The following is a 24,639-nucleotide window of genomic DNA, read 5'->3' as shown; positions in this document are numbered from 1 at the left end:
CTAATTGTGACACAGACATGCGTGGCGTCATCTTTCTTTAAAGGCACCAGTCATCCTGCAACAAAAAGCACCTGCCTTGGTTGCCTGCTCTGAACTGAATTGGGGCACAGAGTTTCTTCAGGTCTGATCCTCAGCTGGTGTAACCTGGCATGTACCAGTAACAATAGTGAGCTTTTCTGACTTTACCTAAGGCCACCAAACAGTCTTCAGATGATAGTGACTCTCAGTAATCTGACCTGTGTTGTGGATGGTGTGAGTGAGAGGCAAAAGACTCATTAAGCCTTCCACTGCTTTAAAGCAGAGGATAGGGGTGTGGGAGGTGAAGGAAGAGGAAGAAGTACAAGACACTGAAGGTGTCTGAGGCTGAAGGCCTTGCTGTGAGCTAGGCATTAGAACACATAAGGACGTCTGTTCCCCACCATATGCCTGCATATCTGAAAGCCACTGGGGAGTGTCTATTCCATTTGTCTGCCGCCTCCCCTCTTGCTTAGCAACAGAGAAGAGCCAATTCAAGGCATATGAATTGTTTGGCGGAGTTGTTAGGATTCCACTTTCCTTCCCTTTTGGCATCTTTCATGTGACACTGTGCTTCTGTCTACAGGTGTGTGCGGATTACAGACACTGGACTCAGTTACTTATCCACCATGTCATCTATTAGGAGCCTGTATCTCCGCTGGTGCTGTCAGGTTGGTGAACAGAGAAGGATAATGCAAGCCATGCTCCTTTCTAGGGCTAGATCTCCATTGAGGCATTTCCTCAGAAGGGACCAACTAGCCCACTGGAACAAGTTCCTATATTAAATCTTCCCTTCCTCAGCTTTCTCTCTGCAATGGCTGCCTCAGTTACTGTGCTTTGAGATCAATGGATGAAACATGCTGTGTCAATGATAAGTAACATGATTTTGCCCAGGAGCACTATCATCATCAAGTGTAGATAAAGCTTTCCAAAAAACCTCTCCAGGGGATGCATGTGACACTTGTAGAATACATAGCATTTGATCCAAAGCAAAATGGCTCATTGCAATTATATGCTTGCTATGTTAGCAAGTACTGGTGACTATTGGTTAGAGCAGTGAACTGTGTGTCAGGGGATCTGTGTGTCAGGGGCAGTGTTCCTGCTAAGATTTTCCAACCATGAGCAGAGTGAGTTTTGGCTTGTGTACCAATATTGCGGCCATGTGCGCTGGTTTGGATGTGTGCCACTGCAGCACCCAATTTATTAACACACAGATGGTCCTTGCCACTGGAGCAGAACCGCGCCCCCCCCCCCCCCATGAAGCATATCCTGTTCCCAGCTGCTGGAGCGGGATCCCCCTCCCCCCACCATTTGTCAGGTCCCATTCCCTGCCACTGGAGCAGACCTCCCCCTCCCTGCCATACAGAAGATTCCATTCCCAGCCCCAGGTGCCAGAACAGGCCCCAGCCTCCCCCACCATTGTCACATGGTAGCATCAACCATGGGAGCAGGCTTCGCCCCCCCTGCCAATGGCTGTGGTAGGTTCCAGCTCCCCATTCCAGTGGCTCCCTCACCATGCCATCTCCGCTGGCCCCACCTGCAGGAGCAGCCACCTGCTCTCCAGATGAGGTGGGTGGGGGAAGAATTTCTTGTGCACAGCCATGCAGGCGTGCACATTAGTGGGAACCATGGTCTGGGGTGTATCTCAGCTCTGACTTTGGTCAAGACATAAAATCTCTGTATGCCTCATTTTCCCCTTCACCCAATGGAAAGAGGAGGCAGAATTATTTCGTTTGTGCAAAGTGTTTAGAGATCTTCCAATGAAAGCTGCTAGTAAAAAGCAAAGTAGAGTTCGTTCATTTTAGTGCTGTATTGACAGTCCAGGATAATTTCCTCACTCTTCTGTTATTTTAGGTGCAAGACTTTGGCCTGAAGCATCTCCTGGGCATGAGAAGCTTGCGCCTGTTGTCTCTTGCTGGTGAGATCCAAACACTGGTTTATTCTGGAGATGATAGAATGGTTTCTGAAGAGGGAGAAGTATCAGCCTGGGGACAGGGCCACGGCACAAGAGATAGTCCTGGCCATTTCAGTTTCATGAATCACCACTAGAGTGTCATGGGAGAATGTTGCTGAGTGATGACCCAATGGTGGACTGGCAGGATGCTATTCCAGCCTGGAATTATGCTTAGGCTTTGTCTACACTGCAGGATTTTTGCACAAGAAGCTTTTTGCAAAAGAGTTCCTCCACAAAAACTTCTTGCGCAAAAGCATGTCCATACCTTGAAAGCACATCACAAAAGCAATGTGCTTTTGCGCAAGAGGGTGTCCACACTGCATGGCCACTCAGAATGGCCATCAGAGCACCTGTGCTTTTTCTGATAGGCTCGTTTTCCTCAAGAAACCTCTGCGGAGCGTCCACACATGCCTTTTGCGCAAGAGCTGTAGCGCAAAAATGAGTTATTCCTCATGGGAAAAGGAATAACTCTACTGGTGAAAGCCCTCTGTCCTGTCGATTTATTGTATTTTTTTATTGTGCAAAAACGCACTTGAGGTATGGACGCTCCACTGGTTTTCTAGTGATGGATGGCAGAAAAAGGACTTGAGGTGTGGATGCTCTGCCGGTTACCTTGTAGTGTAGACATAGCCTTAGTGGAAGGTAAAATTGGCCAGTGAAAAGTAATTGCAGGAGACAGATTAGGAGAAGGCCCAACCATCTGCTTTCTCTGTTGAGGAAAGTGTCAAAGTCAGACAGGACTCACAGATTTGTCAGACCGCTCTGTTTTATTAGCAAAGCTCTGCTAAATTAACCCAGAAAATGTGAGCCCCATACAAAGTTCAAACCCCTTGATTAATACAGTCAAAAGAAAGCCAAGTTAAAAGGAGGGGCAAAACTTCACATGATTAGTGTGAGACTTAGTCAAGTATCTTCATTTCAACATCAAGCACACAGCAATCTCCTGTCCATATTTCCCTGGTTATTTCAATTGCTTTCTGCTTAACACTTAATGTTCCTTTTCCTGTTAACTCAGGTCCACCTGGCTAGCACTCTGATCTGCATACCTACAAACAACATTAACATACTTTTCTTCTTCCTCTTAAAAGACAAACAGTATTCCTTCAACTTATTCAATTATTACAGCACAATTCATCTTTCTCTTACAGTATAATTCTTTCTACTTTCACAAAAGGAAGCAGTGGAAGAAGCCAATCCAGACAGCTAGAGGATTTCCTTCACCCAGATATTCCATGCTGTCACCTTACTGGCTGTGTCAATTACCATCATCCCTCTTGCTTTCTCCAATGTCCCCTGGAGGCCTCAAGCTAGAGCCCATAGAATCATAAAATCCTAGAGCTGGAAGAGACCTCAGGATGTCATTGAGTCCAGTCCCCTACGCAAAGCAGGACCAACCCTAACTAAATCATCCCAGCCAGGGCTTTGTCAAGCCGGGACTTAAAAACCCCTAGGGATGGAGATTCCACCACCTCCCTAGGGAACCCATTCCAGTGCTTCACCACCCTCCTAGTGAAATAGTTTTTCCTAGGCCTCCCGCACTGTAACTTGAGACCATTACTCCTTTTTCTGCCATCCGTCTCTACTGAGAACAGCCTCTTTTTCTTTGGAACCTCCCTTCAGGAAGTTGAAGGCTGTCATCAAATCCCTCTGACTCTTCTCTTCTGCAGACTAAGTAAGCCCCATCTCCCATTCTGGACAGCAGCACTCCCAACTTTTCTCTGAACTCATGGACCCTGGCTGTCAGAAGTGCAGACTGATGCACTTCTGATGATAGGTGAAAAAGTGCTCAACACTTCTGAAAATCAGACTCTCGGGGACAAATTCCATGCTATGATCTGCACAACTGCCCTTTGCTACAGTTCATGACAGCGTCACACAGGGCTGAGCCACCAGCTTTCTAGGCAGCTTGAATCAGAGTCCTGTTTCTTCAAAAGAATTCTGAGTTGCCTGGAAGTGTTTGACTAGAATGGAGGCACCAATGTGAATTAACAGTGTTTGCCATGCTCCATCACTGGCCTTTTCCTTCACTGACATGTTACACTGATGGATGTCAGAAGTGTTGAGCACATGCACATGCCTGAGCAGACCCATCCCATAGATTCTAAAGATTCTCATTGGCCATAAATCAATAGGATTGGAAAGGCCCCCAAGAAGTCACTTAGTCCACCCACCCAGTAACCCACTGGTACAGCCTTGTGTAAGCTTGTTCCCCCCATAGTGAGTGTCATGTGAACGTGACATTTTTGGAGTCAACACCACGATGCAGTGACCTGCCCTCCCATCTATTTAAGGGTTATGTCATTTGAGCCCTTTTAATGGATTTCTATCCTCATTTGCTCTGCTGTGCTACCAGAGATACCACTCAAACCTGCCCAGGACCCAGATATGGAGGACAGCATAAGTTAAAGACTCACATTGATATAATGGTGTTCAGAATCTAGGGAAGACCTCAGGTCAGTTTCTTCGGCACAACAATATGTGTTTACATCTCACATTCATGAGTCAGCTTTTCTAAATCAGTTACATTGTAACCATTGTGTGAGGTCAGCTCACCTGTTTAGGGTGAGATGATGGTAGATTTGGGTCTAAAAGGAGGACTGGCTGCCATCAAGAGGGCACTTGCAAGTTATGATCATGGAACTATTGTTATGCTCGTAGCAGAGCTAGTCATATTCCATGGGCTATGTCTACACTGCACATTGTTGCACAAGAAGATATGCAAATGAGGTGCAGCAATGAATATCGCTGTACCTCATTTGCATACCTAATGAGGAGCCATTTTTGCGGAAGGGGCTTTTGCGCAAGAAGGAGCTGTCTCCACTGTCTCCACTGCTCCTTCTTGTGCAAAAACTCCCTCTTGCGCAGGCACCGTTCTTCCTGAAGATAAGCGGCAGAACGGCTCCTGCACAAGAGTTTCTGTGCAAGAAAGAGCAATGTAGACAGCTCCTTCTTGTGCAAAAGCCCCTTCTGTAAAAATGGTGGCTCATTAGGTATGCAAATGAGGCATAGCGATTTTCATCGCCACACCTCATTTGCAACAATGCGCAGTGTAGACATAGCCCATGGTTCTTACTATTTCCTCTGCTCGTTTCTGTAAGAAAAACGTGTTTCCCACCGAAGCAAGGTAGCAGCAGCACTTCTGAGCATCACTCAAACCTGATGACTGGATCAAAAAATAGCACCAATAGTTTTCTGTTAGTCACTTTATGTTTACTGGCTTTCTAAATGAGGCTTGAGGACAAATGGTATTTGTGCTATTTACAGTGAAGTAAATCAGGAATGATTCCTTTAATGTTCTCAAAATGATGCTAGAACAATGGAGATCAGATCCAGGCCTTGTGTCCTGTAGTGGACGGATGCAGTGCTGCTGTGGATTGGTCCTGCTCCCTGTAGATAGAAGAGTATGCTACAGCAGCTCTCCCCATCTCCAGAGATCCAGGTGGTCTCCCCCCACAGATATTTCTGCTGTGTTAGGGTATTTCTACACTAAAAAAAAAGACCTGCAATATCATTTCTCAACATCTGGGTCAGATAACTTGGGCTCACAGGGCTTAACGCTGTGGGGCTAAAAATAGTTAAATATATGTTCAAGCTCAGTCTGGAGGGTCTGAAACCCGACAGGGGTGGAGGATCTTGAAGTCCAGACACTATCCCTAGTCCAAATATCCACACTGCTATTTTTAGCTGTGTAGTACAAGCCCTGCAAGCCCAAATCTAATGACCCGAACTCTGGGACTCACTGCTGTGAGGTTTTTTTGCAGTTAAGTTAAAGACCAGAAAGAACCAACAGATCATCTTGTCCCACCCTCCAGTCATTCATAGGCCACCAATGCCCTCTAGTATCCTCACACCAATTACAGCAATCAGCATTATATCAAATCATTGGAGCCCTCAGGAGACCAAACTATAGTGTGCCAAGTCAGAGAATAGGAGAGACTGAGGTTCACCAGTGCCTGAAGTCCCTGTGATAGCAGGAAATTTATTTAGAGAGATACTCCGAGATGACTGTAGCAAGTGACAGGGCCAACATGTAAGGGACAAGTGATGGAGCCTGGTGGCATTGTTCTCTATTTTGCAGCCGGTATTTAGAGATATGTTAGACTGATAGCTAGCCAACCCCCTTCCCCACATAGAGGGATGGCTAAGTTCTTCCATGTCTACCTCAGATGGTAGTACACCATAGTACCTTGCTCACTGGGTATTTTCACCTTCTGGTTTCAGGCTGCCCTTTGCTGACAACCACTGGGCTCTCAGGTCTTGTCCAACTTCAAGACCTAGAGGAGCTGGAGCTGACCAATTGTCCTGGTGCCACTCCGGAGTTGTTCAAGTATTTCTCCCAGCACCTGCCAGGCTGCATGGTGATCGAATAAGCAGTCTCAAGGATTGGCCAACCTTCGCTCCCAATCCAGCACTGATCAACTAACCGGAGTTATCATTTTGTGTTTCTTTTGTTATGTTTGGGGAGAGATGCTTACCATGCTGTTGATTTAAACCACTCACCGTGTATACAGCAATCAAGAATTAATTAATCACATCAATGCATTGGATGAAGACACCTAGAGAGAGAGATATTTGCTATCTCCATAACAATGGGCATCTGTCTGTTCCTTAAGATGTGACCTTCATTCAAGAATATCTCTGCAAAATTTGTAAATTTTCCACGCCTTCATCACCTCTCGGCTTTTTTGTAATGGTCTGTCCTGAAAAAACAATTAATTTAAAAGATACGGCCAAACAAAACTCAACAAAATCAGAGCAAATGAAACAAAGTAAATGAATGATCATGAATGGAGAGCTGAGACAGAATGACACTGTTTCATGGCCCAAAAGGTGTTCCTTTTTGTGCTGGACCCCCAGATGTGGCTTTTGCCCAAGGTCTTGTGTCACAGCAGTTAGAAGTTCCTTCTGACTGCCTTCTGGGTGGGATTGGTGTTGTGTCTGGGGGAGAAACCCAATTGGAGACCCTCTCCATTCTGGGTTCTGGATGATCAAACCCAGTGTTTCCATAGCATCTGAACCAGAAAGCTAAAAGAATCCTGACGGACAGAGAGACTTGAAGAAGAAAGAATGGAATACCTGATGCCATGTGTTTGCTGTCTCTTAATTCCTTCAGCAGGACACTGCAGGGTCTGCCATATTGGAGACGTTTAAAAACATAAATCGACCAATGCTGTGAAAGAGAAGCACGGGGCCCATTCCGAGGCTTTTGGCAGGCCAGGTGCCTTCTGGTATGTTGACCGTGATTGTCTTGTCTTCATTGAAAGCATGGATCTGTGAGCAAATTTCTTGATACTAACAAAACCCAGCTCCCCACCCAGTCCTCTGAAAACTCAATCTCCCCATGGTCCAGTGATCTGAGACGGACGGTCACCTTCTGCCATTTTCATTTTGTTAATAAGATGTTCTTCTCAGAACAGCCTGCAGCCTTCGCATGCTAGCTTGCTTCAGTCTTGTGGTAAGGTAGGTTCTGGAATGCGCAGGGCTGGGAGGGCCTATGGGGCAGCCCTCTGCCGAGCTCCATTTCTCTTCCAGTGTGAAGCTGGTGTGGCTTTGTATCCAATCCACATATGGTTATTGGAGTATAGGTTTAATGTGAGAGCTGGGAAACTAGAGCAGCTCCCTCTTCCTTCAGCTATCTCCCTTCTCAAGCTGCAGCCTGGAAGAGTGGAAAGAAAGCTGTGGTGTCCTGCTGTGCTTGATGTGTAGCAGCATCTTTCCCCAGGACCAGCTTGAGGCCAGCTCAGTTCTAGGATAGAGGCAAGGGCAGGCTTGCAGCACATCAGTCAGACTGGCCTGCGATCCTACTAGGGTAGTGGGCCCCAAACTGTGTTGCATGCCCACAGGGGGGTACATAGCCATTCAGCCTAACTCTTGTCCCAAGCTCAGCTCTCGCCCTGCTCAGCATCCAGCCCCAGCTGCAGCCTCTGGCCCCAGCTTAGATTTGCCAGGTTATGGGAAGGTTGTGGAAAGGAAGAGAAGCAGGTGCTGCTGGAGTCAGGAGGAGCACTCAGAAACTGCTCCAGCCAAGAGGGACAAGCAGCTTTCCCATCCTATCCCACTTAAGCCGCCACCCCGTGGAACACAACTCCCCCTCCCCCTCCCAGTCCAACCCAAAGTCCTGGCTCCCCATCCCCCATCCTGCCCCACTCACCACCTGTTCCCTGGGCACAGCTCCCCCACTCCCAGCCCTCCCCACTCACCCCCTATCCCTGGAGCATGGTTCCCCTACTTTGCCCTCTGCCCCTGTGAAATGGCTCTCCCTCTGCCATCCCGCCCCACTCACTCACCCACCCAATGGGGAGCTTGGACTGGGTAAGGGGAGGATGTGACCAAAAAAATGTGGGGACCACTGTATTAGGGTGACCACCTTTTCAAAATGTAAAAATGGAATCCATGCATGAGTCCCCACGCTCCTCTTCCTCCTAGGCAGGCCAGAAGCCAGAGCCGGGCAGAACTGAGGCTGCTGTGGGGAGCCCAGGACCCTCCAACTGCCCTGGGTCAGGGACCAGGGTGCCCAAGAACAGCCCCTGGGCTGGGTCTCCACCCCTCTGGGGCATGCAACAGGGCAGTTAAAGGGTTTAGGTCTCTTCACAGCATCCTGGACTCCCTCAGTGGCTATTACCACTGACCATCCTGGACACTGCAGAGTGGGGAGGAGGAGCAGGAGCAGGGCCTTCTGATGGGGTGAACCTAAGGCCTGTCTCAGCAGCTCTTCCAGCCCCTGGCTAGTGCTGCCTCAGCTTCAGGCAAGGATGGAGCAGCACTACTGGGAATCCAGGACAGATGATGTCCCAGAGCCATTCAGCCCAGTACTAGGGCTTGAACTCTGCATTTCAGGGCTGTCTTGTTCAATTCTGGGCAGTGGGTCACCCTAGATCCTGACTGTTCCCTTCTTGCTACTTTTTCCTCCAGACCGACTCTAAGAGGCAGGCTTTCCCAGGCAGCTCCTACTTTGACCTGCTGCTGGGCCTTGACTCCAAGGAACCCTTTACATCTCACTATGGCAGACAATAGCAGCAGAGTCTGCTTATTTCCTTCTCCATCAGGAGGTGGCCATGGCCCTAGCATCTAAGCAGCCCCTGGTTACTTAGAAAGCATCCCTTGTGCTGCAGTTAGTGGGGGCAGCGGGCCTGAGACATGAGCTGTACTGTCCACAGCCCAAACCAGTTCTCAGCAGCTGGGCTCTTTAGACTTCTGGGTAATCTCTGTATGTTTGGCTTGTTTGGGCAGTGAGGAGAGAGCCCATCACTGCTCCTTCCCATGCCAGTGCATTTCTGCTCCATGTTCTGTTTTCAGGGAGGCTGAAGGAAGCCCATGCCCGACTCCATATACGCGCACTCATCCCATCCCATAAGCACTGCCAAGAGACTGAGGCTAGGTCTACTCTACACTATAGTCTTTTTTTTTTGAAAAAGCTGTGTAAATAGCGCTCCGCAATTTGCATAGCTTTTTCCGATTGCTTTCCGGAATAGGCTCTTCTGCCATTTGGCCCCAACGGGCCAGGTATACATAGAACAAGGTATACAGGGCTCCCTGAAAGAGCACGTTTGCTCTTCAGCAAAAAAAGCAGAAGAGTAAACACGTTCCCTGGACGCGGCGGAATTTTTCCAGGATACCGAAAACCCCGCAGTCTAGACCCTGAGCTTACTGCTTTGAGGAAATGTCATCCCTCCCTGCTCAGTCACTGTTTGCCTACCCTCCCTTCTCCTCCAGGAACCAAGCTGGGTGGAGCTTCAGGGCTAGAGAGAGGAGCAGGTTGCTTCCTAGGATTGGGAGAGGAAGCCTGGGATGAAGAGATTGGGATTCTGTAGGGAAGGCATCAGGAGGGTCACTCCTTCATATCTTGAGGCTGGATTGCAGTCTGTGGGTACCTTGACAGTCTCCTGTCCCATTGCGATCAGCCAGAGTGCATCCAGCTCCTGTGGTGTGGGAAAGGGAGTCTGCAATGCAGGAGAAGAGGCCCAGGACCTAACATCACTATAGCTCATCCGGCATCAAAAACCATCTCCCAGACTCTGTGTCTCATCTCACAAGTCCTCCCAGAAGCATCAGTACTTTCTACACTGCCTGCTTTATCCCTGACCTCAGCCAGGGACTGGTCCTAAGGGAAAGTTGCTGACAGGGCTATCCTTAGGGGGGCCTGGGACAACACCCCTGCCACAGGTTCCACCCCCACCTTGCCCCACTCCTGTCCTTCCCCATCCCCATTCCTGCTCCACTTGTGTCTCACTCCTTCCCATGTGCAACACAAGCTTTGGGATTACTGGAGCATCGGGTGGAGAGGGGTTGTCCCACCTCTTACACTCACCACAGCAGCAGGAGCCCGAGAGGCCCAGCAGTCTGCTCTGCTCTGCCCCACCACCTTCTCCTGAGTTGCTGTGCTCGGCTTCTCTATGCCAGCAGGAAGTGGAGTGCCCTGGGGCCCAGGCACTGTGCCTTGCTGCTGCAGAGAAGCAAAGTACAGCAGGTCAGGAGAGGGTGGCAAAGTGGAGTGCACCAGGGCTGCTGGGGCCAGCTTCTACCTCCACAGTGAGTGTGAGGCAGGGGAAGGTGACCCCTGCTGCCGCCCCGTGCCAGGCCCCCGGGTCATCCCGTGGGTCCTGTCCATAGGACAGTTGAGGCAGCTGCTGTGGGGGCCCAAAAGCACAAGGCCTGGGGCATTTGCCCTGAACCAACTCATGGATGGGACAGCTCTGGGTGCTGAGCATAGCAATTAGAAGGTTCCTATAGTGAAATGCCATCAATCCTAATCTCTATAGCCCTGCAGATCCACAGATATCTGCTTCATATCCCCAGGTATCCTCATCTGTGGCTCATTTTTGTGATACAGGGCTGTCAGGACCAGGCTCACTGTAGGAGGCAATGCACAGCCTAAGCAAGGAAGGAGTGACTTGCATTGCTCAGCAGCAATCTGCCCATTTCCTGTTGTATTACGTGGACATGGCACTTTGCAAATCAGACCTTGTTCCTCCCAAGGCCCTTTTAGGCTAGGAGTTAATAGACACCCTGGTTTTAGAATGGGGCAGTAGATAACAGCTGCTGATTAGCTGAAACCAGTGTTGGCAGGGCTTGTCATGGGATCTTTTTTACCAGCTGGGATTGGTGCCCTTGGACTCTGTGACATCCAGTGCCACTCCCAACATGCACTGCAGCAGGCAGGGCATCCAGGATCCTAAACCTCTTGGCTTTCTCATGTGCTGAACACAGACTGTGCTGCATGAGATACAGCAGGGACCTCCTGGCTAATGGCATAAGTAAGTTCCAGAAGTCCATGGTGTCAGAAAAGGTAAGGGCCCCCCTTCCCAAGTCTGAAATCTGCCTTCTCCAGCTCCTCCACAGGCCCAGTACACCCCCTTGTGCACTAGCTCTCCCTTAACCCCAATCCAGCCCCAGGTCCCTCATGTCCCCCTAGAGACTCCCAGCTCCCTCCATAGTACCCCTCATTACTCTCCAGGCTGATGCAGTTCCCATAGCTTTTCCCAACCTTCTTCCAGACTGCTTCATTCCAGCCCTCAGTTCCCCCAGTGCTGATCCAATGACTTCTCCAGGCCCTTTTAGTTTCCCCGCCACTCCACTTTGTTTCAAGCCCCTGCCCCCACCCAGTTTCCCTCTTGGTTCCCTCCAGCTCTGTTCCAAACCCCTTCCATCCTCCCATCTCTGAGCCATACATCCCAGGCTCCATTCTGACTCATTCCCCCTTCAACAATTCCAATCCAGCCCACACCTCCACCCAGTTCCTACCTAGCCCCTCTAGTTTCCCCACCTTCCCAGCCCTATGCAAAGCAGCTGATGCTTTTACCCTGTTGAGCATGTGGAGTGGGGCAGTGTACTCCCCTTCCATCTCTCACATGTCTCCCACACTCTCCCCCAGCATCTTCTTTAGATGCAGTCCCATAACCTTTTGGGGCACAACTGCACCACATGCACTATTGTAATTCCTCCACTGTTCTGCAGGTGGCCCTAAAAATGTAAGAAAACTAAAATATCTGCCTGGTGTGGATGTGAGGCAAAGAGCTGACCACAAAGCTGAACAAGGTCCTGAATAGATCTTAGCAAATGTTGCAAAACTTTTCCATTCCAATTGGCTTTGGTTGTATAAGCCTCTTTCTCATGATCGCTCCCCATGTACATGCAGAATCATGTTTTGGAAACAAGGTTGCTTGTGGAAATTGTTCCTTAAACTCCCACGTTCTAACATTTACAAAAATGCACCTTCAAGTCACTTTCTGCAAGCATTTGCACTAGAAACCTGATAAGATTATACTCAGTCAGGGAATAGAAACAATACCATGTGGTTTACTTGACCAAGCACCGGGCTTCTATGTAACACATTTGTCAAAATGGGTTGTTTGTGGCATGATGAATAAACCTGGGGGAAATGCATTCAAACAAATTAGCATTAAGCTTATTGAATACATTCTCTGTTACACACGAGTCACTCAAGTCTGGTCCTGAGAAAGAGGCCAGCTTCTCCACACAGTCTTTCTACCAAGGAGTGGAGATGACCCACAACAGCTCAAACTGCAGCTCAGTAATTCAATGGTTTAATAATTTCTAATGACTATGGATTGTCACAGCTTTCTTCATTTGTAGTGGACATGAATTAACTGATTTAATAGCCACTTCTTTATTATAAACTTTTGTTGCTATAAAGATTTGTAAGCTTTCAATGATCTCCCTTAGGGTGACATTTTGCAACTTCCTGCTCCATTGGTTTCTCCTTCTCAGTTACGGGGGAGGGCATGATTGGGGAGCTGCTACCTTGCTTAAGCAGTAGCTTTGGTTGCTAATTGCACTATTGGCAGGTCCCTCAACTTGCCAAAACCACTGGGTGGGCAGCCAGAGTTCCTTTTGACAAGTTCAGTCTTTCCAGTGGGGACATTGGAAAACTCTGATCATTACCAGGAAATCTGCAGGGACTAACAGTTATGCTAGTCCCCATTCTGGGATACTCACTCAGAAGGCGTCTATGGGCATACACTCGGTAGCTCTAAGGTACTGCTGGGCTAGGCCTGGAACCTCAGGGATCACCCCCAAGATGTTGGTCTCTCAAAATGCTCTTCTTTAGCTGATGAATTCCTAGAACTGCTGCGCAGTTGTATAGTGATGGGTACCCTCTCCTTTCCTGAGGCCTGGAGCCCCAGAGCCTCGTTGGAAATAACACTGCTGCTAAGTGCAGAGTCATGAGGCATGTTTGGAAACAAAGGGGGCCTAGTCCAGAGGAGAAATCTAAAAAAAAGAGACTGCACTGGAGAAGGTGATCTGTAGAGCTGGATTGGCAGGAAGGGACAGGAAATTAAAGCCTTCTTTTGCTTAGGTGCCAATATTTCTAGAGCTGCTCCTGCAGTCACTGGGACGATTCCTTGTTCCACCTCCCCCCCCCCCCCCATATGTTTTCCCTATTAAGCTGCTTCTGCTAGTCAACGAGCCTGGCATCTCATGGCTGCTCGATTAACAAGCCACCAGCTCACACAAGTTGATGTATACAGGCTCCCACACTGAACTGTTATTGCTTCTATGTATTTGATCAAGCAGGAATCCAGAGATCATTCTCAGAGTGCACTTACCTATGGAGATGTCTAAAGGGGTCCCCTGCCCTTTGAGCTATTTCCCACCACTCGAGTCACTGCAGTGTAGGTGCAGGTTTCTTCAGATGGACGTGCTTGTCCTGGGACGTGTGTGTGTGCTCCTCCATCTTATATATTTAATTCTCTTCCCTTCTGAGTTCAGATACTGGTTGGTAAATTGAAGCAGCCCAGAGTCCCCCGCTTTCCATTCCATTGTTTTTTCCCCCTTCTTGCTCAAACTGTCCCAGCCTCAGTTAGTGAATTTTGCATATGTAAATTGAGATCTGTTGACCTAAGGAGAGGCAAGAGGGGGATAGATTAAGTATTATTACGGAGCTGATCCTGTCAGATGTTGAGCCCTTGTAACACCCATTGGAAGAGAATTGTATGAGCTGCCTTATTCACCAAAAGTGAGCAAGCACACAACAAAGGTGACAACCCAATCCCAGCCACAGGGATTATTGCTGGTACAGGCAGTCCCTGGGTTACGTACAAGATAGGGACTGTAGGTTTGTTCTTAAGTTGAATCTGTATGTAAGTCGGAACTGGCTCCAGATTCAGCTGCTGCTGAAACTGACCAGCGCTGACTACAGGAAGCCCAGGCAGAGTTGCTCTGCCCCCTGCCTCCTGGAATCAGCGCTGATCAGTTTCAACAGCGGCTGAATCTGGACTCCTGGGACAGAACAGCTGGGCTGCCAGGTAGGTCCCTGCAGGACCAACCCAGCAGCACCCCAGCTGCTCTACCCCAGGCGTCCCGCAACAAAAGCCTGGTCTGCTGGGGGGGGGGGGGCGCACTAGCTGCGCCCCCTCCCCCCCAGCAGACCAGGGAGACCCGAGCAAATCCGCGGAGGCACAGAGGTACCCCCGCCTCTGCGGCTTTGCTCCTGTCTCCCTGAGTTCCCCCCAGCACAGCAGGGAAACCCGAGCAAAGCCGCAGAGGCGGGGGACCCCGCTGCCCGTGCGGCTTTGCTCCCTTTGCACAGGGAGACAGGAGCAAAGCCGCAGAGGCGGGGGGACCCCGCTGCCCGTGCGGCTTTGCTCCCTTTGCACAGGGAGACAGGAGCAAAGCCGCAGAGGCGGGGGACCCCGCTGCCCGTGCGGCTTTGCTCCCTTTGCACAGGGAGACAGGAGCAAAGCCGCAGAGGCGGGGGACCCCGCCGCCTGTGTGGCTTTGCTCCGGGGCAAAGGAGCAAAGCTGCATGGGCAGCGGGGTCCGCCACCTGTGCGGCTTTGCTCGGGTTTCCCTGCTGTGCTGGGGAGTCCCCCCCAGCACACCAGGGAGACCCGGAGCAGCTTTTCTCGCCCCGGAGGACGCCGTGGCGGGACCGCTGCGCTCTGGGCGGTCCTGCCGCCCGCGAGCTCCGGGGCGAGAAAAGCCCCGTTCGTAAGTGCAGACCCGACATAAGTCGGATCCGCGTAAGTCAGGGACTGCCTGTATTGCCCCAACATGCAAGATGCTAGATATACTGTAACAGACAGTCCCGCCCCAAAGAGTTTACAGGCCATCCTCACTATAAGTCCAAGATACTGTGATAGATAGGAGGAGTGTTGGCTAGTACTGAGTGACTAAGGGGTTAAGCTCAGGAAGCTAGCAAGGGTGTTTGCAGGGGCCAAAAAAACCAATTGGAATACTGTGCTGAAATATGAATTGCATAAGATACCTTGTCTGCTTTCTTTGTGTGGGGAAGTTAAGAGATCAGAATGATTTAAATCCAAACAGGACTACCATGTCTCCTAAGAATTCAGGGCATGGAAGTGGACTGAACCAGGAAGGAGCATGAGCAGGACTCGACAGATCACTGAATCTACTTGCCCGTGGCGAGTAGATTTCAGTTGGTCGCCCCGTTCACTGGCGGTAAATCTGTGACTTTGGGGACTTTTTGTAAGCAGAGCCTGTAGAGCGGGTGGGGAACCTCAGGTCCAGGGGCCGGATGTGCCCCCCCGTTTTCCTGGATCCAGCCCCTGAGGCTTGGAGCTCCCCCCAGTATTGGGGAGCCCACGATGGTGCTCCAGCCCCTCACAGGGCTGGAACACACAAAATATTTACTAGCCTGGGCCCCCCAAGGCTCTGGTGTGTGAGGGGAATGTGAGGAGTGTCTTTTTCCTTCTTAGTTGGGGGTCCACATCAGTGAGGGTTGATTTTCTTTTTTGTTTCTCACTTGTGCACAGCCCCCTACTGATTTTTCTCTTTTGCTGCCTGAGGGTGGAAAAGCACAGATTAAATCTGCATAGCCAGAAAGTCCAAACCGAACAGTGTTGTTGTTGTTGTTTTTTTTCTAGCTTTCGGGGCAACTGGATAGCTAGGCTAGAATAGGGCAGGGAAGTAGCCCGGTGCATGCTTTTGTGGTCGGGCAGAATAGCCCTAGAGCAACCAACTCTCCCTAAGTGACACCCTGAAATGAAAACAGCCTCAGATCAGGGCAAGACATCCATCCACCCGAGAAGATTTGTACACTGAGGAGGGGGCAGGAGCAGTGGAATTGTAAGGGTGGGAGAGTACCCTTAAGGCAGGCAGATCTCTAACTAAGGAAAAGAGTTCTGCCCACAGATGAAGCAAGTGGAAACGGAAGTGAAAATAGTTAGAAAAGGAAGCAGAGGTGAGGCAAGTGGAAGAGGAAGCACAGGCGAAGCATGCTGAAGTGGAGGGTTTAAATCATTCTGTGTCTCTCAACTCCTGACTTAACTTTCCCATGCAAAGAAAGCAGAGAGGGGATCTTATACAATTCAAGTTTCAGCACTGTATTCTCATTGGTTCTTCTGCCTTCCCCCCCCCCCCCCCCCCCCCGCCAACACCCTTGCTAGCTACCTGAGTTTAACCCCTTAGTCATCGGGTGCTGGCCAGTGCTCCTCCTATCCATCACGGACACGTTCCAAAAAAATTGGACTAATAACGAAACAACTTAAAGTGGGGAATTTGTTTCCCATGGCTGACTTCTGTTTGCACAAATTGGGTTATTGGGTTTTTTGCATGATTTAAGAGTGGGAAATGGGAGGACTTATTATAATGCATCAATTACTGCCAGCGTCAATGACTTTAGTGTGGAACGGATGTATACCAGGGCAACTTATAGCAGGGACACCCTGTATCATCTAAATGGAAAGGATGGATAAAGGAGAAATTAAGGTGCAGAATGGTGAAGTGACTTTTTCTAGGACACAAAGCAGGTCAGTGGCAGAGAATAGAACCTGGGTCTCTTAAATGTATGTCCAATATGGTACCCTCTGGATGACATTTCCTCTTTAAGGAAGTTGCAGTTAACCATATATTGGAACCCAGCTCATTGCACCATCACATCCAATATTTTGCATCTGACAGCAATTAAAAGCTGGTGCTTCAAAAAAGGGGACTCCATAATATGCCTGGCTAACTTCACAATGAGGTCTGTGAAGGTGGTGGAAGGTAAACCACTTCATGGCTCAGAAGGCCATCAGTTTGTGAGTTGGCTGTCCTTTTCTGGGTTTGTAAATTGTTATAATGTATTGGCATAATTTGTTCCAGCTTTTTTTCCAGATAAGATCGTTAATTATCTTTCTACCCTGGTCTCTCTCTGTGCTCAATTTGGTGATGTGGTCTTACTGAAATATATTTTGGTGAGAGCTTGGGCCCTGATCCTCAAAATCCTATAGCTGTTTGAGCAGAGCATTTGCAATTGAGGGCATTTGGCACTTTGGTGGCTTGACCTGGTTCCTCTTGGAGACGGGGCCAGCAATTGCTTCTCTGTATTGGGATGATTAACCCTCAGCTTTCTGCAGGACCCTGTATGCTTCCTCTCTGCTTTAATGCCATTCTCTGGAGCACAGCGTTTTACTGTGGATGGCTGAGCATGAAGCCATATTGAGGGCTAAGAAAAGCCAAATGAAGGGATTGTCTATCTGGCAAAGTGATTTAGAAATTGATCAGTGGGGCAATTTCATGCTAATTTCTCAAGATTTATTTGAGTATCTGAATTTGGCCCCTGGTCTACACAGATTTGTAACCTAGTGAGACTGTGCTTAAGGTCCTGTCTGTGCAGGCAAGACCAAACCATGTTCTAACATGGTCAAGAGGTTTGTGAATAGATTCCATGGTGCCAATCTGACATTGTATCATTTTATGGCTTTTATGTATCATTTCAGCAGTGATTCTGCTATGAGGACCAGGTAGCAGACACTCTCATCCGTAGAGGTCTCAAATGAAACTAGGAAAATGGGGCTTTCCCACCCAAAGGCTAGTTTTGCCCATAAATCTGAGGCATCAACTTGTCCAGAGTTTTCCATCTGCTCACTGAACCCTAAACAGTGGGAGAGAATTGTGAGGAAGGCTTGAGGGTCCAGGAGAAGCCAGCGAGCAGCAAGTGCCTTCAGAAATAAATGGTGTATTTTTTCTTCTAAGGGAAATGGGAGCTTTTGAGGTTGGCTCTTGGACCTGCATATGGCCGAATCTTTCTTACGTTGTGGAACAGAATCAGGATAAGATCTTGGATCGTCTACAATACAAATGTCAGCCAGTCTCCAGCTGCTATTGTGTAGGGTATGGGCTTGATCACCTACTAGGTCTTTTCTAACTCTAACCCATAATATAATAATTATGTTTAACAACTATACCCATTTACCTCATTCTAGGCTTTTCAACTTTCCAAACTGATTTCACATTGCCTCCCAGAAAGTGATCCATTTTACTGCCCTTTAAACTTAACCTGGGGACCTTCAGCTGATCTGGGAAATAAAGTGTCAGAGATAAAATGTGGCACTTCTTAATTCTCCTGCTGGTGGCTAAGATCTTGTGTGGTGGTCCAGCATGGAAGGTAAGCAAACAGTATGGGTCCTGCTTCCACAGTGGTTTTACAATCAGGAGAACTTTACGAATGGCTGGGCCTCCCAAACTGTGAGTTTCACAAAAGAAGTTAGTATTCTGCAGGGAGGGAGACCTTGGAAGGGCACAGAGATGCACATTCCTCGAGTGAGAAGCCTTTCTTTGTAGTCAGAGTGTAGCTGATGCAGAAGGAGTTCTGTTACATGAGGCACTGAGCACAATGAGAATGACTTGCTCCTAAAAGGACACAACTGAGAAGCTACATTTTATTTTGAAGAGGGGAGAGGATAACTATAAATCTCTGTGGGCTCCGCTGTGCCTTTAAGTCAGCTTCTGGCTAGGAACTATATGGTGATGTACCTGTCCTGCAGGAGCTGCCAGAAGCATTGGGTCTTAATGAGACACCATGCCTGATAGGCTACGCCTACACTGCAGGCTTTTTGTGCAAGAACAGCCATTCTTGCGCAAAAACTTGCCGGGTGTCTACACTGCATGCATGTTCTTGCACAAGTAAATTTACAGTACAGCATCGGAAAACAGGGCTTCTTCCGGAAGAGTTATTCCTCTCCCCACAAGGAATAAGCCCTCTTGCGCAAAAGCTCTTCCACAAGAAGGCAGTGTAGACAGGCAACATGAATTTCTTGTGCAAGAAACCCCTATGGCTAAAATGATCGTCAGAGCTTTCTTGCGCAAGAGAGCATCCGCACTGCCATGGACGCTCTTGTGCAGCACATAGCAGTGTGGACATGCTCTTGTGGAAGACTTTTTGCGCAAGAACTCTTGTGCAAAACAGTTCTTGCGCAAGAAGCCTGCAGTATAGACGTAGCCATAGAGTTCTAGGAAGTACAGCTGCTGTGGCACAATGTGTTCAGTGCAGTGGGAGGCAGCGTAATCACATACACCCTTTACTGCCCTTTGCTTTCTTTGGAGTTACTAGAATCAGTGCTATCATCAAACAGAGCCCAGGCACTCATAGGAGCACAAAAAACCAATTGCGGTTGGAAGGCCAGCTTGGGATTTAAATTATCTCCTGTAGTGTTGAAAGATTCAGCACAAGAGCAGTATGCTAAGGCAGGAGAACTAAGAAGTAAAACTGACCTTAAACAGAAAGGAAAACCAGTTCAATTGAATTGTCCAAGCAGTGTGAGAAACAAAAACCAGGAAGCATTCGGCAATGGAAAGTATCTTTAATTTTTAAATAATGTAAAGAAATATACCGTATATGTATTATATAATACACATGTTATGGAGCCAGATCCCTAACTGGTGTAAACTGGCATAGCATCATTAGATTCCTGATTTATATCAAGTGAGGAACTGGAATTATATCCCAAGATTATTCCCAACAGTCTGACCCTTTACTGTTGTTTTTTTTTTTATTTTTAATCCTGCACTTTCTTAAGAGATATGGTATACCCTGGCAAAGCATCTGTGTTGTTTTAATTGGGTAACCTTGAAAAATACCTGTCATATCAGAGACTGTGTGAAGCCCATCATGAAAGAACCAAGGGTTGGAACAATAAGACTGAAAAAGGGGGATGGGGGACATTATATTTAAAAGACTCAGGTGAAGAAAAATTGATGGGCCAAGATTTCTGATGGTGTAAATTGGCCATGGCGCTATACAGATTTACACCAGCTGAGGAACTGTCCCAGTGTTCCTAAACTGGCTGACCCAGTTGATCCCAATCCTTTCAGGGTTTTGTCGCTGGTATAGTTGATTCAATTTCATTAGTGCCCTAATTATGTGTCTGTTGGGCTAAAGAATCACAGGGGTTATGATATTTCAAATCGCCATAGAATGAAAATAGAAGGGGAGAGGAAAAAAAAAATCTGAAAACCATTTTCTTACTGTACATAAGACCTCATTCTCCTGTATATTCTGAAGATATAATCTTATATTTGGTAAGTGTTTCTTGTGCTATTTTATCACGTGACTTGTTTATAAAAATATATATTAAAAATTTTAAAAAATACAAGGCTTAGTTAATGTTCCTGTCTCAGGCATAATTATTTAATAGACTTTTTTTCCATTCTCTTTCATAGTCAAATGTGCAACACAAGAAGATATTATCCAGCAATATCTACTGCATTAAACCAAGATATTATTTATATTGGGGGAGGAGGGTGTCCCAGTTGTGATTCAGGCCCCATTCTGCTAGTTGCTGTACTATCATAGTAAGAAATAGTAAGTTTGGCAGTCTCAGGCTAACACCTCCAAGCCACATATGATACTCCTACGCTGCGTCTAGACTGGCAAGTTTTTCCATAAAAGCAGCTGCTTTTGCAGAAAAACTTGCCAGCTGTCTACACTGGCCGCTTGAATTTCCGCAAGAACACTGACGATCTCATGTAAGATTGTCAGTGGTCTTGCGAAAATGCTATGCCGCTCCCGTTCGGGCAAAAGCCCTCTTGCGCAAATGCTTTTGCGCAAGAGGGCCAGTGTAGACAATGCGTTATTGTTTTGCGCAAAAAAGCCCCGATCGTGAAAATGGCGATCGGGGCTTTCTTGCGCAAAGCTATGTCTAGACTGGCATGGACGCTTTTCCGCAAAAAGTGCTTTTGTGGAAAAGCATCCCTGCCAATCTAGATGCTCTTTTCCGCAAATGCTTTTAACAGAAAAATTTTTCCGTTAAAAGCATTTGTGGAAAATCCTGCCAGTCTAGACGTAGCCCTAGAAGTTTGAGAATCAGGGGCACCTGCTCAGGCCTGGAGCTTCAGCCCCATGGGAGGCTGCCACCTGCTGGGGCTGAAACACTGAACCCCTGCAGGCATGCCCAGTGGGGCTGAAGCCCCACTACCTTCTTTGTTTCTGGGGGCTGGAAAGAGCAAGCTCCTGGAGAAGGAAAAGGTGCTGGCGGACTGGAGACATTGAGCTGTGCACCCTCACTTCCCAACAAGGTATAAAGGCCAAGCAGTGGCAGGGGGGGGAGGGGGAGTCAGCTGTGCACCCTCACTTCCCAACAAGGTATAAAGGCCAAGCAGTGGCAGTGGGGGGGGGGGTCAGCTGTGCACCCTCACTTCCCAACAAGGTATAAAGGCCAAGCAGTGGCAGGGGGGCCCTAGGAGCAACGGGGGGGGGGGGAGTCAGCTGTGCACCCTCACTTCCCAACAAGGTATAAAGGCCAAGCAGTGGCAGTGAGGGGGGGAGGGGGGGTCAGCTGTGCACCCTCACTTCCCAACAAGGTATAAAGGCCAAGCAGTGGCAGGGGGGGGGGAGTCAGCTGTGCACCCTCACTTCCCAACAAGGTATAAAGGCCAAGCGGGGGGGGGGGGGGGAGTCAGCTGTGCACCCTCACTTCCCAACAAGGTATAAAGGCCAAGCAGTGGCAGTGGGGGGGGGGGGGGTCAGCTGTGCACCCTCACTTCCCAACAAGGTATAAAGGCCAAGCAGTGGCAGTGGGGGGGGGGGGGGTCAGCTGTGCACCCTCACTTCCCAACAAGGTATAAAGGCCAAGCAGTGGCGGGGGGGGGGGAGTCAGCTGTGCACCCTCACTTCCCAACAAGGTATAAAGGCCAAGCAGTGGCAGTGGGGGGGGGGGTCAGCTGTGCACCCTCACTTCCCAACAAGGTATAAAGGCCAAGCAGTGGCAGGGGGGCCCTAGGAGCAACGGGGGGGGGGGGGAGTCAGCTGTGCACCCTCACTTCCCAACAAGGTATAAAGGCCAAGCAGTGGCAGTGAGGGGGGAGGGGGGGGTCAGCTGTGCACCCTCACTTCCCAACAAGGTATAAAGGCCAAGCAGTGGCAGGGGGGGGGGAGTCAGCTGTGCACCCTCACTTCCCAACAAGGTATAAAGGCCAAGCGGGGGGGGGGGGGGGAGTCAGCTGTGCACCCTCACTTCCCAACAAGGTATAAAGGCCAAGCAGTGGCAGTGGGGGGGGGGGGGGTCAGCTGTGCACCCTCACTTCCCAACAAGGTATAAAGGCCAAGCAGTGGCAGTGGGGGGGGGGGGGGTCAGCTGTGCACCCTCACTTCCCAACAAGGTATAAAGGCCAAGCAGTGGCGGGGGGGGGGGGAGTCAGCTGTGCACCCTCACTTCCCAACAAGGTATAAAGGCCAAGCGGGGGGGGGGGGGGGAGTCAGCTGTGCACCCTCACTTCCCAACAAGGTATAAAGGCCAAGCGGGGGGGGGGGGGGAGTCAGCTGTGCACCCTCACTTCCCAACAAGGTATAAAGGCCAAGCAGTGGCGGGGGGGGGGGGGGGGGGGGGTCAGCTGTGCACCCTCACTTCCCAACAAGGTATAAAGGCCAAGCAGTGGCGGGGGGGGGGGGAGTCAGCTGTGCACCCTCACTTCCCAACAAGGTATAAAGGCCAAGCAGTGGCAGGGGGGGGGGGGAGTCAGCTGTGCACCCTCACTTCCCAACAAGGTATAAAGGCCAAGCAGTGGCAGGGGGGGGGGGGAGTCAGCTGTGCACCCTCACTTCCCAACAAGGTATAAAGGCCAAGCAGTGGCAGTGGGGGGGGAGGGGGAGTCAGCTGTGCGCCCTCACTTCCCAACAAGGTATAAAGGCCAAGCAGTGGCGGGGGGGGGGAGTCAGCTGTGCACCCTCACTTCCCAACAAGGTATAAAGGCCAAGCAGTGGCAGTGGGGGGGGGGGGGGGGGAGTCAGCTGTGCACCCTCACTTCCCAACAAGGTATAAAGGCCAAGCAGTGGCGGCGGGGGGGGGGGGGGTCAGCTGTGCACCCTCACTTCCCAACAAGGTATAAAGGCCAAGCAGTGGCAGGGGGGGGGGGAGTCAGCTGTGCGCCCTCACTTCCCAACAAGGTATAAAGGCCAAGCGGGGGGGGGGGGGGGGGAGTCAGCTGTGCACCCTCACTTCCCAACAAGGTATAAAGGCCAAGCAGTGGCAGGGGGGGGGGAGTCAGCTGTGCACCCTCACTTCCCAACAAGGTATAAAGGCCAAGCGGGGGGGGGGGGGGTCAGCTGTGCACCCTCACTTCCCAACAAGGTATAAAGGCCAAGCAGTGGCAGGGGGGGGGGAGTCAGCTGTGCACCCTCACTTCCCAACAAGGTATAAAGGCCAAGCGGGGGGGGGGGGGGGGGGAGTCAGCTGTGCACCCTCACTTCCCAACAAGGTATAAAGGCCAAGCGGGGGGGGGGGGGGGAGTCAGCTGTGCACCCTCACTTCCCAACAAGGTATAAAGGCCAAGCAGTGGCGGCGGGGGGGGGGGGGGGGTCAGCTGTGCACCCTCACTTCCCAACAAGGTATAAAGGCCAAGCAGTGGCAGGGGGGGGGGGGAGTCAGCTGTGCACCCTCACTTCCCAACAAGGTATAAAGGCCAAGCAGTGGCAGGGGGGGGGGGGGGAGTCAGCTGTGCACCCTCACTTCCCAACAAGGTATAAAGGCCAAGCAGTGGCAGGGGGGGGGGGAGTCAGCTGTGCACCCTCACTTCCCAACAAGGTATAAAGGCCAAGCAGTGGCAGGGGGGGGGGGGAGTCAGCTGTGCACCCTCACTTCCCAACAAGGTATAAAGGCCAAGCAGTGGCAGGGGGGGGGGGGAGTCAGCTGTGCACCCTCACTTCCCAACAAGGTATAAAGGCCAAGCAGTGGCAGGGGGGGGGGGAGTCAGCTGTGCACCCTCACTTCCCAACAAGGTATAAAGGCCAAGCAGTGGCAGTGGGGGGGGGGGGGGTCAGCTGTGCACCCTCACTTCCCAACAAGGTATAAAGGCCAAGCAGTGGCAGGGGGGGGGGAGTCAGCTGTGCACCCTCACTTCCCAACAAGGTATAAAGGCCAAGCAGTGGCAGTGGGGGGGGGGGGGGGGAGTCAGCTGTGCACCCTCACTTCCCAACAAGGTATAAAGGCCAAGCAGTGGCGGCGGGGGGGGGGGGGGGGGTCAGCTGTGCACCCTCACTTCCCAACAAGGTATAAAGGCCAAGCAGTGGCAGGGGGGGGGGGAGTCAGCTGTGCACCCTCACTTCCCAACAAGGTATAAAGGCCAAGCAGTGGCAGGGGGGGGGGGGAGTCAGCTGTGCACCCTCACTTCCCAACAAGGTATAAAGGCCAAGCAGTGGCAGGGGGGGGGGAGTCAGCTGTGCACCCTCACTTCCCAACAAGGTATAAAGGCCAAGCAGTGGCAGGGGGGGGGGAGTCAGCTGTGCACCCTCACTTCCCAACAAGGTATAAAGGCCAAGCAGTGGCAGTGGCAGTGGCGGGGGGGGGGGGGTCAGCTGTGCACCCTCACTTCCCAACAAGGTATAAAGGCCAAGCAGTGGCAGGGGGGGGGGGAGTCAGCTGTGCACCCTCACTTCCCAACAAGGTATAAAGGCCAAGCAGTGGCAGGGGGGGGGGAGTCAGCTGTGCACC

The 24,639-nt window shown here is 50.2% G+C and overlaps 1 protein-coding gene across 9 annotated transcripts in view; it reads left to right on the top strand.

Annotated features, from left to right (window-relative positions):
• Positions 1-20,307, top strand: part of FBXL16 (F-box and leucine rich repeat protein 16) — a 278,323-nt gene extending 258,016 nt beyond the window's left edge. For 8 of the 9 annotated variants that reach the window (XM_089782154.1, XM_089782152.1, XM_089782150.1 and 5 more), the window contains 3 exons: positions 602-686; positions 1,870-1,933; positions 6,191-15,565. In XM_089782154.1, the coding sequence (XP_089638280.1) occupies positions 602-686; positions 1,870-1,933; positions 6,191-6,339 (298 nt within the window). In that variant the 3' untranslated portion in view covers positions 6,340-15,565. Of the gene's footprint in view, positions 1-601; positions 687-1,869; positions 1,934-6,190; positions 15,566-17,908 lie in introns of those variants that run through there. The other variant, XR_016350696.1, reaches the window with a different exon arrangement.
• The last annotated feature ends 4,332 nt before the right edge of the window (positions 20,308-24,639 follow it).

Source organism: Pelodiscus sinensis, chromosome 15, assembly GCF_052426305.1.
Source record: "Pelodiscus sinensis isolate ZL-2025 chromosome 15, ASM5242630v1, whole genome shotgun sequence".
Classification (NCBI taxonomy): Eukaryota; Metazoa; Chordata; order Testudines; family Trionychidae; genus Pelodiscus; species Pelodiscus sinensis.
The sequence above is the reverse complement of the archived record's forward strand: the minus strand, read 5'-3'. Positions and strand labels throughout refer to the sequence as shown.